The sequence below is a fragment of the Pogona vitticeps genome, chromosome 1 (genome assembly GCF_051106095.1).
Source record: "Pogona vitticeps strain Pit_001003342236 chromosome 1, PviZW2.1, whole genome shotgun sequence".
NCBI classification, from domain to species: Eukaryota; Metazoa; Chordata; class Lepidosauria; order Squamata; family Agamidae; genus Pogona; species Pogona vitticeps.
The window spans coordinates 174,145,735-174,160,853 of NC_135783.1; the positions used below are offsets into that span (position 1 = coordinate 174,145,735).

Consider the following 15,119-nt stretch of genomic DNA (forward strand, 5'->3'; position numbering starts at 1 on the left):
TGGGAGAGAAGGGGGGTAATGTAGGATCTGAACAAAATAAATAATCAGTGGACTGCTCCGTAGCATCTGTTGTAACAGTCACTGTCCTCTTAAGCATATGCCATAATGCAGTGGTCCCCAACCTTGGGCCTCCAGATGTTCTTGGACTTCAATTCCCAGAAATCCTTGCCAGCAGAGGTGGTGGTGAAGGTTTCTGGGAGTTGTAGCCCAAGAACATCTGGAGGCCCAGGTTGGGGACCAGTGCCATAATGAATAAGTTAGCTCTCAAAGGGCTACACAATAAGTTAACATGTTGACTTCTTGTTTGCTTGAGGCTAGGGAGATGAGGCTAGGGGCCTTTGCTTGAGGCTAGGGGCCTTAGAAAGCCTGGCTAACAACAAGGCCAGTGGAGGTGATGGCATCCCAGTTGAACTATTTAAAATCTTGAAAGATGATGCTGTTAAGGTGCTACATTCAATATGCCAGCAAGTTTGGAAAACCCAACAGTGGCCAGAGGATTGGAAAAGATCAGTCTACATCCCAATCCCAAAGAAAGGCAGTGCCAAAGAATGCTCCAACTACCGAACAATTGCACTCATTTCGCACGCTAGCAAGGTTATGTTCAAAATCCTGCAAGGTAGGCTTCAGCAGTATGTGGACCAAGAACTCCCAGAAGTACAAGCTGGATTCCGAAGAGGCAGAGGAACTCGAGACCAAATTGCTAACTTGCGCTGGATTATGGAGAAAGCCAGAGAGTTCCAGAAAAATATCTACTTCTGCTTCATTGACTATGCGAAAGCCTTTGACTGTGTGGACCACAACAAACTATGGCAAGTTCTTAAAGAAATGGGAGTGCCTGACCACTTTATCTGTCTCCTGAGAAACCTATATGTGGGACAGGAAGCAACAGTTAGAACTGGTCATGGAACAACTGAGTGGTTCAAAATTGGGAAAGGAGTACGGCAAGGCTGTATATTGTCCCCCAGCTTATTTAACTTATATGCAGAATACATCATGCGGGAGGCTGGACTGGAAGAAACCCAAGCCGGAATTAAGATTGCCGGAAGAAATATCAACAACCTCCGATATGCAGATGATACCACTCTCATGGCAGAAAGTGAGGAGGAATTAAAGAACCTTGTAATGAGAGTGAAAGAGGAGAGTGCAAAAAATGGTCTGAAACTCAACATCAAAAAAACTAAGATCATGGCCACTGGTCCCATCACCTCCTGGGAAATAGAAGGGGAAGATATGGAGGCAGTGTCAAATTTTATCTTCCTGGGCTCCATGATCACTGCAGATGGAGACAGCAGCCCTGAAATTAAAAGACGCCTTCTTCTTGGGAGGAAAGCGATGACAAATCTTGACAGCATCTTGAAAAGCAGAGACATCACCTTGCCAACAAAAATCCGAATAGTCAAAGCTATGGTTTTTCCTGTCGTGATGTATGGAAGTGAGAGCTGGACCATAAAGAAAGCAGACCGCCGAAGAATTGATGCCTTTGAATTGTGGTGCTGGAGGAGGCTCTTGAGAATCCCCTGGACTGCAAAGAGAACAAACCTATCAATTCTAAAGGAAATCAACCCTGAGTGCTCACTGGAAGGACAGATCCTGAAGCTGAGGCTCCAGTACTTTGGCCATCTCATGAGAAGAAAAGAGTCCTTGGAAAAAACCTTGATGTTAGGAAGGTGTGATGGCAAGAGGAGAAGGGGACGACCGAGGATGAGATGGCTGGACAGCGTCTGCGAAGCAACCAACATGAACCTGACACAACTCCGGGAGGCAGTAGAAGACAGGAGGGCCTGGCGTGCTCTGGTCCATGGGGTCACGAAGAGTCGGACACGACTAAACGACTAAACACACACACACACAGGGAGATGAAGATGTTCTTGTCTATTGGAGGGGGTGGGTTTTTGGGTTTTTTTTTTAAAGTCCATTTATGATATAACTGTTAGAGCAGTACAGCAATGGAACCAATTATCTGGAGATGTGAGTGCTCCAACACTGGAGGCATTCAAGAGAAATGCAGACAACCACCTGGCAGATCTGCTTTGATTTGTATTCCTGCATTGAGCAGAGGGTTCGACTTGATGTCCTTAGAGGCTCCTTCCAACGTCATGATTCTACGATGCTGTGGCATTTTTGGATATTGTGAAAATGGTGAAAATGTGCTTTTACAATGAGTGTTGGTTATCAAAGACAGCAAAAACAAACAAACAAAAAGACCATTGCTGCTATGTGCCTTTAGTACCAAAGTTATTCAGGAAGAAAAATCGCTGCTGCTTGAGTACGGTGCCCAACCCAGAAACAATTGCCTGATATTCATCTCTTCACAGGATGAATGTAGGATATCATGATTCTAAATTTGCAAAGTAGGGGTAGAAAAACAGGTTAGCTGTAGGTGAGGCAACTGATGAATATAAATGGATATGCAAAATAAAACATAATTTAGAAGATGAAGGTTCCATGTCCTACTGTAAATCAGAAGAATGGTTTTAACTGACTAAGTTTTAAATAACTTAGAGCTGTGGTCCCCAACCTTGGGCCTCCAAACGTTCTTGGACTACAACTCCCAAAAGTTTTCACCACCACCTCTGCTTGCCAGGATTTCTGGGAGTTGAAGTCCAAGAACTTCTGGAGGCCCAAGGTTGGAGACCACTGACTTAGAGGACCAAGTTCTAATCCTCATTCAACTATGGAAGCTCACCTGGGTGGTGGCAAAGGCAAACCACTCTTTGAACATTTCACACACCTTGAAAACCCTCACAGGATTGCTAACAATTGGAAGTGACTCAGCTTCACAGGACACTAAATGTCTCCTCCATCCTGTGCCCATCTTATCGTATCTCGTTTTCCTTCTTCCATTCGAGTCTTGCAACTTTTCAGTTAAGGCTGAACTAACTGTTTCTAAACATCTCTGCCAAAAAAACAAGTATAGCCCCTAAGTACTCAAACAATTAAAATTCACTATTGATGACAAGTAAAATGTTCTCTTCCTGTTAAAGTCTCCCTCCTATTTCTGCTGTTGTGGGCTATGTGAAATTAATCCAGCCCAGGAGAAATGTTCCTGGATCACTGGGTAAAGGGGAAAGATAGAAACAAGGAGACAAAGTAGAGTGGAATTGAGGACTGTTTGTTTAAACAGGCTCTGCACAGTTATTCTGTACCCAGTGTGATGTGGTGGATAGAGTAATGGATTATGACTCAGGAGACCTGGCTTTGATTCGCCAACTCTGCCATGGAAACTTCCTGGGGGCAGAATTGAGAAAACCACTCCTTTAATACCTCACTTACCTTGAAAACCTTATTGGGGATGCTGTAAGTCAGTTTTGACTTGACAGCACATAATTATGATACAGTTCTTTACCTTGCCAAGTGGGGTGGGGAAGCAGTGACTGGTTTAGGTAGTCAAGCACCATGAAGGCTTTCCTGGATGTAAGTCCTTTTTGTTTAATATTCTTACCATTAAGCCACAACCCCGATATTCCCATTGGAGGGCAAGCCCAATTGAACTTGGTAGCGTTTACTTCCGAATAATCATGCATGGTATTACCCTGAAACTGCTCTCCCTTTAATTAGTTTTCTTGCTTCCCATCTGGCTGGCTTCCAAGATGTAGCTTGGCAAAATGTGAGGCATGCTTTTTCAGTTGTAGCAGCCTAATTCTGGAGCTTCTTTTTCAGTGAGGTTTGGTTGGCTCATTTTCTGTTGAATTTTTGGAGGGTGACAAAGCCATCACTATTTTCCAAGGGTTTTTTTTAAAATTTTGTCCTGAAAAAATCTATCCCTTTTCTGTAGGCTATTTTAATTGACCCATTTTGGTACTGAGTCATTTGGTGCTATTCAAATGGTCACTATTTTTGTTTTAATTTGTTGGGTACAATAATTATATATTTGTATATCTTTCACTGCATGTGTGATTTAGATAGATGTTACTCTGGGGGAGTAAAAGTTTGTGTCTTAACAAGATACACTGCCCTCCTCTATGCCATAGTTTCATGTTCTTGTAATTTTTAGTAACACTTTTTTTATACCATTTGTCCCTTAATTCCTGTTGACGTATTTCCTGCCCTGTCCTAAGGCCACAGTAATAAAATGGGGTTTCCCTTTGAAAATTTGCCATTGAAACTTTTAAAGTGTCACTTTAAGCCTCTGCTAAAACAGGAAGGTCATTGTGTAATAATTGCCACTTTGCTATGCAGGACCAGTCATTCCTAGGGTGACTCCTTCTGCAGTTTTCAGCACGACTGGCTAAAACAGAGTTAACGCCCTATAGAAGCCGCCCACTTTATATCACTAGTATCATGGAGAGATGTGATCTATCCATTCCGGCTGTAATCTCAGGATCAAATGAAATGATTGGGGTAAATCGAATTGCTGGTTCTGGCCAGAGTAGGCCCACTAAAGGAATTTGTTAAGTCAGCACAAAAATAAGTCCCACTGATTCACTGGGGCTGCTCCAGCTGGAACTAACAATCAGACATAGCCTTCTGCATTTAAACTGGTAATGGGCTGAATGCATGTTCTCTTTGCCATTGTTCCACATTATCAAAGTGAATTCAGCTGGTGCCTGGACCTGCAGGAGGTAGGATCAGCATCTGTTTCCACACACTTTGTGCATTATTAATTGTACCACCACACCTAGGTATAATTCAGGCAGACTCATATTTAAAGGTACTGATTTAAAGCCAATAAGTTGGAGCAAGACTTAGATAAACAGTAGGTCTAATCAAGTACCTCTCCAATGTTGGCCCTCCGAATGTTTTTTGCCTCGGTTTTCCAGGAGCGCCTGCCGCCATGGTCATGGGCTGTGGATTCTGAGAACCAAAGTCCCAAGCAGCTGAAGGCCCAAAGGCTGAGAACCATTGGTCTAAATCATGGTATGGCCATGTCAAGGTTCTACCTAGAAATTATGACACCTTTGGCTTCATGCCTGCTCCATACTCCTTATAGTCTCCTTAGAAGTGGAATAAGCCACTTCTATGTTGTAGCATTGACCCTAAAATACAAAAAGGCAAGGAAACAGGGGCAAGAAGTCCTAAATTCAGGAATGCACCTGATGCACCATCAGTGCATTTCCTTTATGCATGTGGTGGGTCATGTGTAGGAGTCCTAAGATGGACGACTTGGGACTTTTTCAAATGCTACATCAAATGCATGGGAGTCAAAGGTGGGTGTGTGCAATCCCCTTCCTCCTCCTTGACATGTGTATTTCTGCTGATTTTGTCTTTTGACTTGTTTCTGTTTCTGCAAGCTTCTCTTTTTTGCCTAGTGTTTCTTTTTCAAATTGCTTTTGTCTTAAAGTTTGAAGTAGAGATTTCCATTTTTCATCTGCGTATCACTTTATTTCTTTCTTGTTGCCAGAAAGTTTTAATGAGAATATAAAGGTAGATAGTATTCACTGATTTCTCATGCACTGTGCCATCCCAACACATGTTTTTCTCTTTTGTCCCACCCAGGTTACCTTGCCCCCCGGAATCTCCCTAGCACAGGTTTCTTCCCATTTCTCCAAACTGCACTGTGTGGTTCAGATGCCACCTGCAAAAGCACACCTTATACACCTGAAGACCTGCTACCCAAACTGAATGGTATCTCACCCATAAGCAAGTAAGAAATAATTTTTGTTTTTGTTTTGTAAGAAAGTGTCCAAAGCAGAGTAGAATTTAGGGTAACTGATAATTAAAATGATGAAATATGGAGGTGACATTGGCCTAGAGTTACTGATGTGGCAAACCTCAGTGGTAGATCTGTTGTAAATTTGAGGAGTTACATCCAGATGTATAACTTGGGACTGCTAGTGACAGCTGAAACAATTGAACAGTTGTCCATACGCTGGGTCAAAATTGCTTGAACAATTTCTCTCTGAGATGTTTTGTTGAGATTTGAAATGTGAGCCATTTAGAATCTTCTGATTAAGACTCTCATATCTGGACCTACTTTTAGGATCACAGAAAAGAACAGGGTGAAGATAATGTTGATGCTTCATGTTGAAGTTTGCTGAACATATTCCCTACACAAGATTACCTCAAGTGGTCTTGTTCAAGCATGGCATCATTGAGATTGACTGAGAATCTTAAGAAATGCCTAAGATGTCTTGAAAGAGAAAAACAAGGAATTGTGGGAGCAATGGGGGAGTAGTTATGAGTCAGAACAACAAAACAAGAATGGATAAACCTCCCTGACTCTTATGAATAAATTCATGAAACTCATGAGGATTTTTACTCATGCTTAAAACATGACAAAAGCATTTATTTCATTGCAAAAATGCAGATATAAGATTTAAACTTATTGCCAGTTTTGCAGCAAACAATTGTGTACACATTGAAGATGACAAATTTAAGGTGTCCTAAGACTCTTAAACTAGAATCCTGTTGGCACAGGTGACGTCAGCAATACATAAGGCTGGTGACGTCAGCAGCAATGACCTTTTATTTTTTTATTAATTAATATGGTTCCTCCGCCACCCAGTTAAAGAGTCTCTATGCAGCTCTCTATGAATCCCTTTCAACCAGGGGAAGCCTTGAGGGAGGGTCTTGGGACAGAGAGGGCAGTCTTTAACATCTGAAAATTGCCACCACTGATAATTAGTGATAAAATTAATGTTATCTAAGCCTTACGTGTGCAGAGCTGCACCAACAGAATTCTGGCCCTTGTCTTGCTTTTCTCCTTTCCTTTCAAATGACAAAGTATCATGGCTACCCCTTCTGAAATTTACATTCTCTAAAATTCAGTTTTCATTTTTGCCATCTATACCACTAATGTGGTGGCTATAATCATCATCATCTACAGACCTGGAAGGGCACCCTACAGATCATTGAGACCAGCCCTTGTCAAGAATGCACAGTGGAGAATCAAACTCCCAACCTCTAGCCCCACAGCCAAATCCTGAAACCACTGAGCTATCGAATGGCTGTCTGCCAAGGCACCCCTGGTCTAGCGGTCTGTACTTGGAATGTGTGTGCATGTCTCTGGGGCCCTCAGCTTCCACATTCTTTAGCTTTAGTTTTTTCAAGGGGAGCCAGATCTTGTCAATGTAGACCTACTGTGTGTAAATTATAGCCAGTGACCATGCTGTCTGAGGGAGTCTGAGAACTGTAGTCCAACGAAGCAGATTTCCCAAGTTCTGGTACAAGATTAACACTCACCACCCTTGTCTACTTTCATTATGTCCACTTCTGCCAACATAATGATTCATATCTGACTCAGGTAAGCACTAGCATACGCACATTAGCTTGATTTTGAGTATCACTGTAACATCTTGAATGTGTTTGCTGTGCTGGTATTCTTACAGTGGCGTTGCATAGCATCACACTAGATCAGTCGCTCGTGTACCTGGGCAATCTGCTTTGCATTGGGGGGTGATGAAAATAAGAACTGTTATCTAAACTTAAAGAATGAACAGTTTGTTAATCTGCTCTTTAACAGATTTTAATCTCTAATTCAAACACCTTCAGAATATCTTTTTATTGCACTTTTCTTTCCTTTAATACTGAGAAATATGTGTGGAATGTATTGGACCAACTATTTTAATACCATTGTGGTGTGCCTTTAATCCCTTTCATCCTTGTGTTGCTATAAGAAAGAATTGCCCTTTTCCTCTTATCTGCCCCACACAGGAAATCTGGTAAAAGCAGTCCTTGTTTAGTGGAAGTAATGTAAAAATAGGTTTAGGAGTAGACCTCTGTACTGAATTGAAAAGAACTGCTCTGTAAAGAAAACTGCTTTCTGATATGGAGCCTGAATGTGGTTTGATATAAGGAACTTCAATGGGAGGAGAATTATAAGTGATGATGCAGGACTCCTCTTACTCTTCTTTATCTTATCAGAAAATGGAGAAGGTCAGCTAACCCAGAGGACAGCAATCCATCATCCCAGAGTGCTGATGTTCCCAAAAGCAGGAATGGTTCATTGGGTACGTTATTTAATTCTATTAAGAGTTTAGTAGGTATCTTCTCTTTGCAGCAGATAAAGTTCTAATCAGGGGGAACTCTTTGGATAAAGGCCCAGGAGAGCTGCATTAAAAAGATTGCTTGGCTTTCTGTGGGCTATAGAGTGAGGAAGCAATTGTTTTAAACTGCTAGAAGTATCTTGGTGAGTAACAGTGCAGCCCAATATATGTCTGCCATGAGTGGGTCAATAGGTATGTGGGTAGGTATGTATAGTACAGTGGCCAGTTGTTCTCTCTCAGCCTGAATGACCTCATAGGGTTGTTGGAAGGATATCATGAGGAGAGGAGAGCCATGTGTGCTCCCTTGAGTTCACTGGAGAAGAGGGAAGATATAATTCAGAGAGAGAGAGAGAGAGAGAGAGAGAGAGAGAGAGAGAGAGAGAGAGAGAGAGAGAGAGATGGTAGTGGGACGCTCACTTCATTTTAGGGACAGAGGTATGTGGAATATGTGGCATAAGTTATTTCTAAAGTCATAGCTAGAATCCCATAGTGTTTTTACACTGATGTAGCCCAATCGGCACAAATCTTCGTAGTGAACTGTTGCAAGTTGGTATTTGCTGTCACAATTTGCTCAACTCAGCAAACAATAGCTGATTGACTTTTTAACTTGCATTCATTTACTACTGAGATTTACACAAATTATGTTATGCTGATTGGTGTGGCTGATAGGATCCTGGGCCATCTGTTTTAATAGTAGTGGGCCCATTGTAAGCATTTCTGTAAAAGAAATACTTTGAATTACAACTTATTTAATGGGCAACAACAATACATATTGCTCGTAAGTATGTATTTATAAAATAGCTGTGTACCATTGTTGTCTAGTAGTATGGTAAATGTATGCCCCGTAATATATATTCAGTGGCTACATACCATAGTCATGGCTATGATTACATCTTTCAGAACTTGCTGTCACTTTTCTGTTCTTGATAGATTATTTGATTTGGCAGTTACACTGGTGATCTATCAGCAGCCGCTTCTGAGCGCCCACAGGTTTTCAGCTGGCAAGTGTAAATAAAATATTGCAGGGGTGGGAAATGTCATTTGGAAAATGGATTGGCAAATGCGATGATGAAGTCAGGAGAACTGCTGGCTGCACATTGTATAAACGAAAGTGGCCTTGGAGTATTTATCTGGTACCTGCAACTATATTTAGGCACACTGCCTCCACCCTGTACTTGGTCTTTGGCAGAAAAGGTAGAAGGCTGTTCCAGAAGTAGTTGTTTAAAGGTCTGCCAGTGTGCCTAGCATTGGCACTGCTACTTTGCCCTGCATTGATGCCAATGCCAAGAGCTCTGGCAGACCTTTAAACAATCGCAGTCTGCTACCTTTTCTGCCACATCGCCCCGTAGCGACCGCCTCTGTGGAACTGTCTTGGCTGTTCGTTTTCCCTGGCAGGCAGCACACCAAGCCATCTCCTGAGTTTCCAAATGGAAAGTAAGCAAACCATGTCTGTGAGATGTTTACATTTTTCAGTTTCCCATCCTCTCAGTCTTTGGCTTCATAATTTCACTCCTTTCTCCCCAATGCAGTGTCTTTGGAATACAGAGTAGTCACCATCATTATGTTTTGCCAATTAAGATATTATACTAAGCTGCAGTTTTTCAAACTATGATCTTGCACTTATTCTGGTTAAGTTTCCTTATTAGACCAGAGGAAGTATAAATGCACAAATGAAGAAATAATTGCTCCTATAGATCACAAAACAATCCCTGCTGGCAAATAAGTGAGAATTCTCTGACCAGTATAAGACTGAGTGGCCTCAGTTTTGAGCTATACAGCCTTTTGTCAGCCATAAGGAAACAAACAGGGAACTATCTTTTAATTCTCTCCAGGACTGGAAAGCATATGGTATACAATGAGGAGAAAAGGGATAGACATGGAAAGAGAAGCAAAAGATATTTCACTTAGTGCCTCCTTCTACAACAAAATCTCAATCACAGAATTTTGAATCTGAGGAGACACAGCGTAGGATGCACATTGTCAGATACCAAAATTCCTATCTTCTTGAATTTTTTTGTGGCAAACACACTTTGTCCTTGCTACAAGTTAAATTCCCCCTGTAGTCCTTGAACTGGCAAAGACTGTCTCTCTACCCCTGGCCAAGTCACTGAGAAAGTAGACTCAGGCAAAACATTCTTCTATTTTGTGATCATGTTATTTTGCTCTTCTGTACCGTCAAGTTGGAATTAACTTATAGCAACCCTAATAGGGCTTACAAGGTAAGTGAGATATTTAAGGAGTTCCACTTGCTTGGTGAAGGAGTTCATGGCTGAACTCGGGCCTTCTGAGTTCCACCCCATCACTGTATCCACTACACTGCCCTGGGTATCCTCACTTTATTTTAGGCAAGTGGAAATAGCCATAGGTGGAAAGACCACTTTACTAGTCCAGAAAAAGTGGTTGATGGTGCAGGATGCATGGAATGTCCCATTCAGCCCTGCATAAAATTTGTGGTTTTGCTCAACCAAAGTTGCAGCAGGGATGGCTTTCCAGTTAGCAGCTATGTACATGCTTGTGTAATACTGACTATAATGACCACGGCTTCCTTAGGTGCCTGCTGTTACTCAGAAATATGGGCAAGGATTGTTTCCCTGTCCCATCACTATATAGGTTCCCCTTGACATTTTCAGTCCAGTCGTGTCCGACTTTAGAGCGCGGCGCTCATCCCGCTTTTCAAGCCATAGAGCCAGGGCCTGTCCAAAGACAGTTTTCCGTTGTTACATGGCCAGCGTGACTAGGGAACGCCATTTTACCTTCCCACCAAGATGGTACCTATTTATCTACTCGCATTTCCATGCTTTCGAACTGCTAGGTTGGCGAGGAGCTGGGACAAAGCGACGGGAGCTCACTCCATTGCGTGCATTCGATCTTACGACTGCTGGTCTTCTGACCCTGCAGCACAGGCTTCTGCAGTTTAGCCCACAGCACCACCACGTCCCTCCCCATCACTATATAATCACTGTTAAAATAAGTGTAACAGTGTTGTATTTAAAGTAACAGTGGGGATGGGGGTGTATGGTGAATTGCAGGCAAGATAATATTTAGAATGTCCTATGCCTCCTCCTGCCCCCCAGCCTGAAGCTCTACAATGTTCAGTCTGGTGAAGTATGTGTACAGGAGATTTGTCTTTTTAATGATACCTTAGCGATCCAATACTGATTTTGGATCATGCTGACAGGAGGCTTTGTTTACCCCACCAAAGAGGGAGAGTCAGGAGCTGACATAACTTAGGCAATATCAGCATATTCAGAGCACCTGAAACTTTTCCATGTGTTGTTCTGTGTTTACTTCTGCAGAGTTAATTGATTTAACAGGCCACATGGAAAACATGGTTGAAAATATTTCATCGGCAGCCAGAATACATTTGCTCAAGAAAATTCTCAGTCTGAGAGAGGTAATGCTTTATATTCATTTTAAAGAGATCACTTTTAAAATATCAGCCTGGGTCATGATGTCACTATGTGTTTTCATTTAGTGGGGAAATGAAATGATGACTCTAATTTCCCAAATAGCCCTGTTTTGGCACAAACAGCAACAGGTTGCATTACTACTTATGCCGCAGAGGTCACCTTCCAAAAGATATTTCAACAATGGAAGTACACCGAAACTGTGACCACCCTGTGAAGATGCACCTATACTTTGCCTCATAGGAATAGCCATGTCGCACTGGTCTTGCAAAGATGCCACTGGTGATCAAATAGAAACAATATTATGCTAGCTCTATGAAGAGCATGTAAAGAGCATGAAATAATTAAAACAACATTGTCTCTGCTTGAGTGGCACCTTGCCCATCCTGAAATGTGCCTGAGATTCTTACGAGCATGCACTTCACAAAACATCTGCTTACATGCATGTGTGAGAGAGATGTGAGCCTCTGAAAGTGCTTCTGTTCTGGAAAGCTGCTATGAATTGCAGGCCGAGATGTTGAAGGTCAGAAACTGTGACTACACACTTCACTGGTGTGTATGTTACTGAGTGTGCTGCCAAGTGGCATCCAATGTGTAGCAATCCTAATAGGAGTTCAGGATAAGGAGTTTCAAGATACATGTGCCAAACACATTCCAGCAAGTTTGCAGGGCAGAGTGGGAATTTAAACCCAGGTCTCCTGAGTCCTAATCTGTTAGTCTATCTACTACACAACACACTAGGGTTCATATACTCCACTTAGGAAGACCTGTAGTTGTTGGAGCCTGTCACAAAGGCTGGCATAGTTGGGTTGACTGTGGCCAGTCAAACCCCTTTGAGATTTCTTACTGGTTCTGATATGCTGGGATTTTGTGGTGGTTGAACTGAGTCACACCAACCATCTTAGCTCAAGTTGCTGTTCAGGCTGTAGATAATAGATCAGTTTCTCTAAACAAACAATTCCTTTCCAAAACTCTCTTCTACTGAATTTTATTTTACAGGTGCCGAGACAAAATTTCTCTGTTGTAAACCTTAAAACTGTGATGTGTGAGTTTATGGCAAGCAATGTACCTTCTCTCAGTCTCCTTTGGGAAGTCCTTGGAACAAACATCTATCAAACCTTTTGCTTCAAAAACGTGTCCCTTGTGGAGTCATTTTTTCAAGAACTCAGAAATCAGATTCCTAAAGTGAGTAGCTGGCTTCCACTCTCACACACACTCCTCTCCCCCTTTCAGTAGCACGGAAGAAGGCTGCTAAGCATTGGATGACTTTAATCAGACCACTCGGACGAGAATTCCCCGGAACCGGCTCTCTGCGTTGCAGCCGTTCAGTCGCTGTGCGCCCAACAGTGTCTGCAGCTGGCAATACTGTAAAAGAGATGTGATGTTTCCTTTTAGTTCATGAACTCCAGCAGCTAGTAGTGAAAAGAGAAGCCAAGATGAAAGACTGGGCTTTATCTCTGACTGTCAGGGAAGCAGGCGAGCTGACTTCTCCTTGGTCAAGGGTGAAGGATGAAGATGAAAAAAGACTTGCAGGGTTTGTTAAGCAAAAGCCTCTGGCCTAAAACTATATGTGAGTAGAGTAGAAGTGTGTGTTTAAATCGAGATCTACTCAGTTACATAGAGAGAAGGAAGTAAGGAGCTGGGTGAAAGGATGTAAAACTTGCCATTTCCCACAATGTACCTCAACACTTCCCACATCCTAATTGTTTTCGTTTTCAACTGAGGTTTAGCTCTGGAGGTGGGATCAAGGTATATATTATAGATAGAATATAATTAGATGAGAAAATTCATGAAATAATAAAAGATGTGTGCTGGTCACAATATTTTACATGTTCTGTAGTTTGTTTCCTCATTTTGCCTCTTTTTAGTTACAGTATGATCCTGAGTACCAGGTGGCATTTGTTAAGGAAGCTGTTTCGTTATTATCACTCATCTCCCAGCTGCAAAATGAAACTTCCATTTGGCACACCCTTCTAATGGTCCCAGATATCACTCAAGGAGTCATTAATGTCAAAGATATGGTTGTTGCTCTTCACAGTGCAAGCAGGTAAAAGAAAAGGCAATCTAATGGCAGTAGACATAACAGTTGTAATTGACATTTCACTGTGTTGAAATATGCAGCTTCATCTATTTATGTAGTTCACTGTAATAAAATGTGTAGCCTTTTTTAATTATTCACAAAGATGGTATGAAAAAAAGCAAGATATTTTGGCAGATCAGGAGAAGATTGAGTTTTTGAAAGTTTGGTCTGCAAATGCAGACTGTCTTCAGTTCTTAACTAAATGAGGAACACTGCCATGTAGAACTACCATAATGAGGAAACAGTTGTGAATGTGTAAATCTCTTGTAAAATACTGGTGTGTAATGCTGGTAAGCCAAATCTTTACAGCCAAAACATTTGCATATGTTTGATCTGATTTGGGCAGTGAAACAACATGAAAATAGGGTTGTGTATTCCTCTTGTAACAAAAGAAAAACTGAAACAAACAGATACAAAGGGGTTTCCTCTCATCTTGTTTATCCCTTGCTTGGCTACCATTTTGTGGCAGCAGCTTCTCAAGTTGATGCTGCCTCCTTGGAGATGCCTTGTTCTGCTGGAACTCCCTTGAAAGTTAGATGTTCTTGAATATTTGGGAGTGTGTGTGAGGGGACTTTCGACTGCTAATGGAGACTGCCATTTTTGCGTGCGAGCAAGCAATATTGACTGGTTGTTGTGGGTTTTTCGGGCTCTTTGGCCGTGTTCTGAAGGTTGTTCTTCCTAACGTTTCGCCAGTCTCTGTGGCCGGCATCTTCAGAGGACAGCACGCTGTCCTCTGACTCCGTGACCTAAAGTAGTCACATACAAAAAAGTCAAAAGAGAGGAAACCCAGTAAAAACAAAGGTAATGAAACAGTGAATAATAAAACATTACATTTTTTCATGGACGCCTGAAATAGTATAGTGGTATCTGTCTCTGCGCTGGACTCTTCCAGCCCCATGTGGTTTCTATATAATAAGCCTGCTTGACAATTGAAAAAAGTGAGGAGTGGAAGAAATTCGGGGGCTGTGGGTTTTACCTTACATGGGTGTTGTTTTCCTGTTTATGTTCTCTTCAGTCCATTCAGAGCTTTCCAAAGAGATTATCTAAAGTTTTCTTATCTAAAAGTATCTGAAGTGCTACCATTAACCATAATTATGGTTGGCAAATGTCTCACATAAGACCTTTCTTTTCAGTCAAAGTTTTTGGGCATTGTTCAGGTTGCAGAGATTGTTTTTGACAGACTTTTCTTTTCTGCTCTTCTCTCTTTTTCTTTTCTTTAAAAGCATTTTTTTTTTTGCAAATCTTTTTTGCTATCTATATTTGTAAATGGTTTCAAGTGTGGTTGCTTAAAACTATTGTATGTTTCATAGCATTTAAAACATGCTAATGTATGTATTGGCTGTCCTCCTGCCTGCCATTTTGTAAGCTGCCTGAATGGGAAGAAATGTATGATACGAAAGTAGTGAAATAAATCAATAAATAATAGTAAATAGTTCAGCCTACTGCTCCATAATCTTTTTATAGATTAATGATTAAGATATGAGAATAAAGCATCTGCCTGTGTAGGAAACTGGAATGTTCAGTGAAAGTGGAGTAATTACTATCCCATGTTCTATTAAGCTTGTGGTAATTAAGCTCTGCCATCAACAGTGCTTGCTTTAGAGAAGAAAGGGACAGAGAAAACCCAGCTGGTGAAAGAGAAAGGGAGGAAGGAAGGAAGGAAGGAAGAGAGCAAAGAGCAATGTCATCAAAACTGCTGAACCCCCA

The 15,119-nt window shown here is 41.7% G+C and overlaps 1 protein-coding gene across 1 annotated transcript in view; it reads left to right on the plus strand.

Annotated features, from left to right (window-relative positions):
- The window catches only part of ABCA12 (ATP binding cassette subfamily A member 12), a 157,251-nt gene that overhangs the window by 17,907 nt on the left and 124,225 nt on the right, over window positions 1-15,119 (plus strand). The window contains exons 3-7 of the mRNA XM_072977676.2: window positions 5,437-5,584; window positions 7,804-7,889; window positions 11,222-11,319; window positions 12,332-12,517; window positions 13,201-13,379. Coding sequence (XP_072833777.2) covers window positions 5,437-5,584; window positions 7,804-7,889; window positions 11,222-11,319; window positions 12,332-12,517; window positions 13,201-13,379 — 697 coding nt within the window. The remainder of the gene's footprint in view (window positions 1-5,436; window positions 5,585-7,803; window positions 7,890-11,221; window positions 11,320-12,331; window positions 12,518-13,200; window positions 13,380-15,119) is intronic.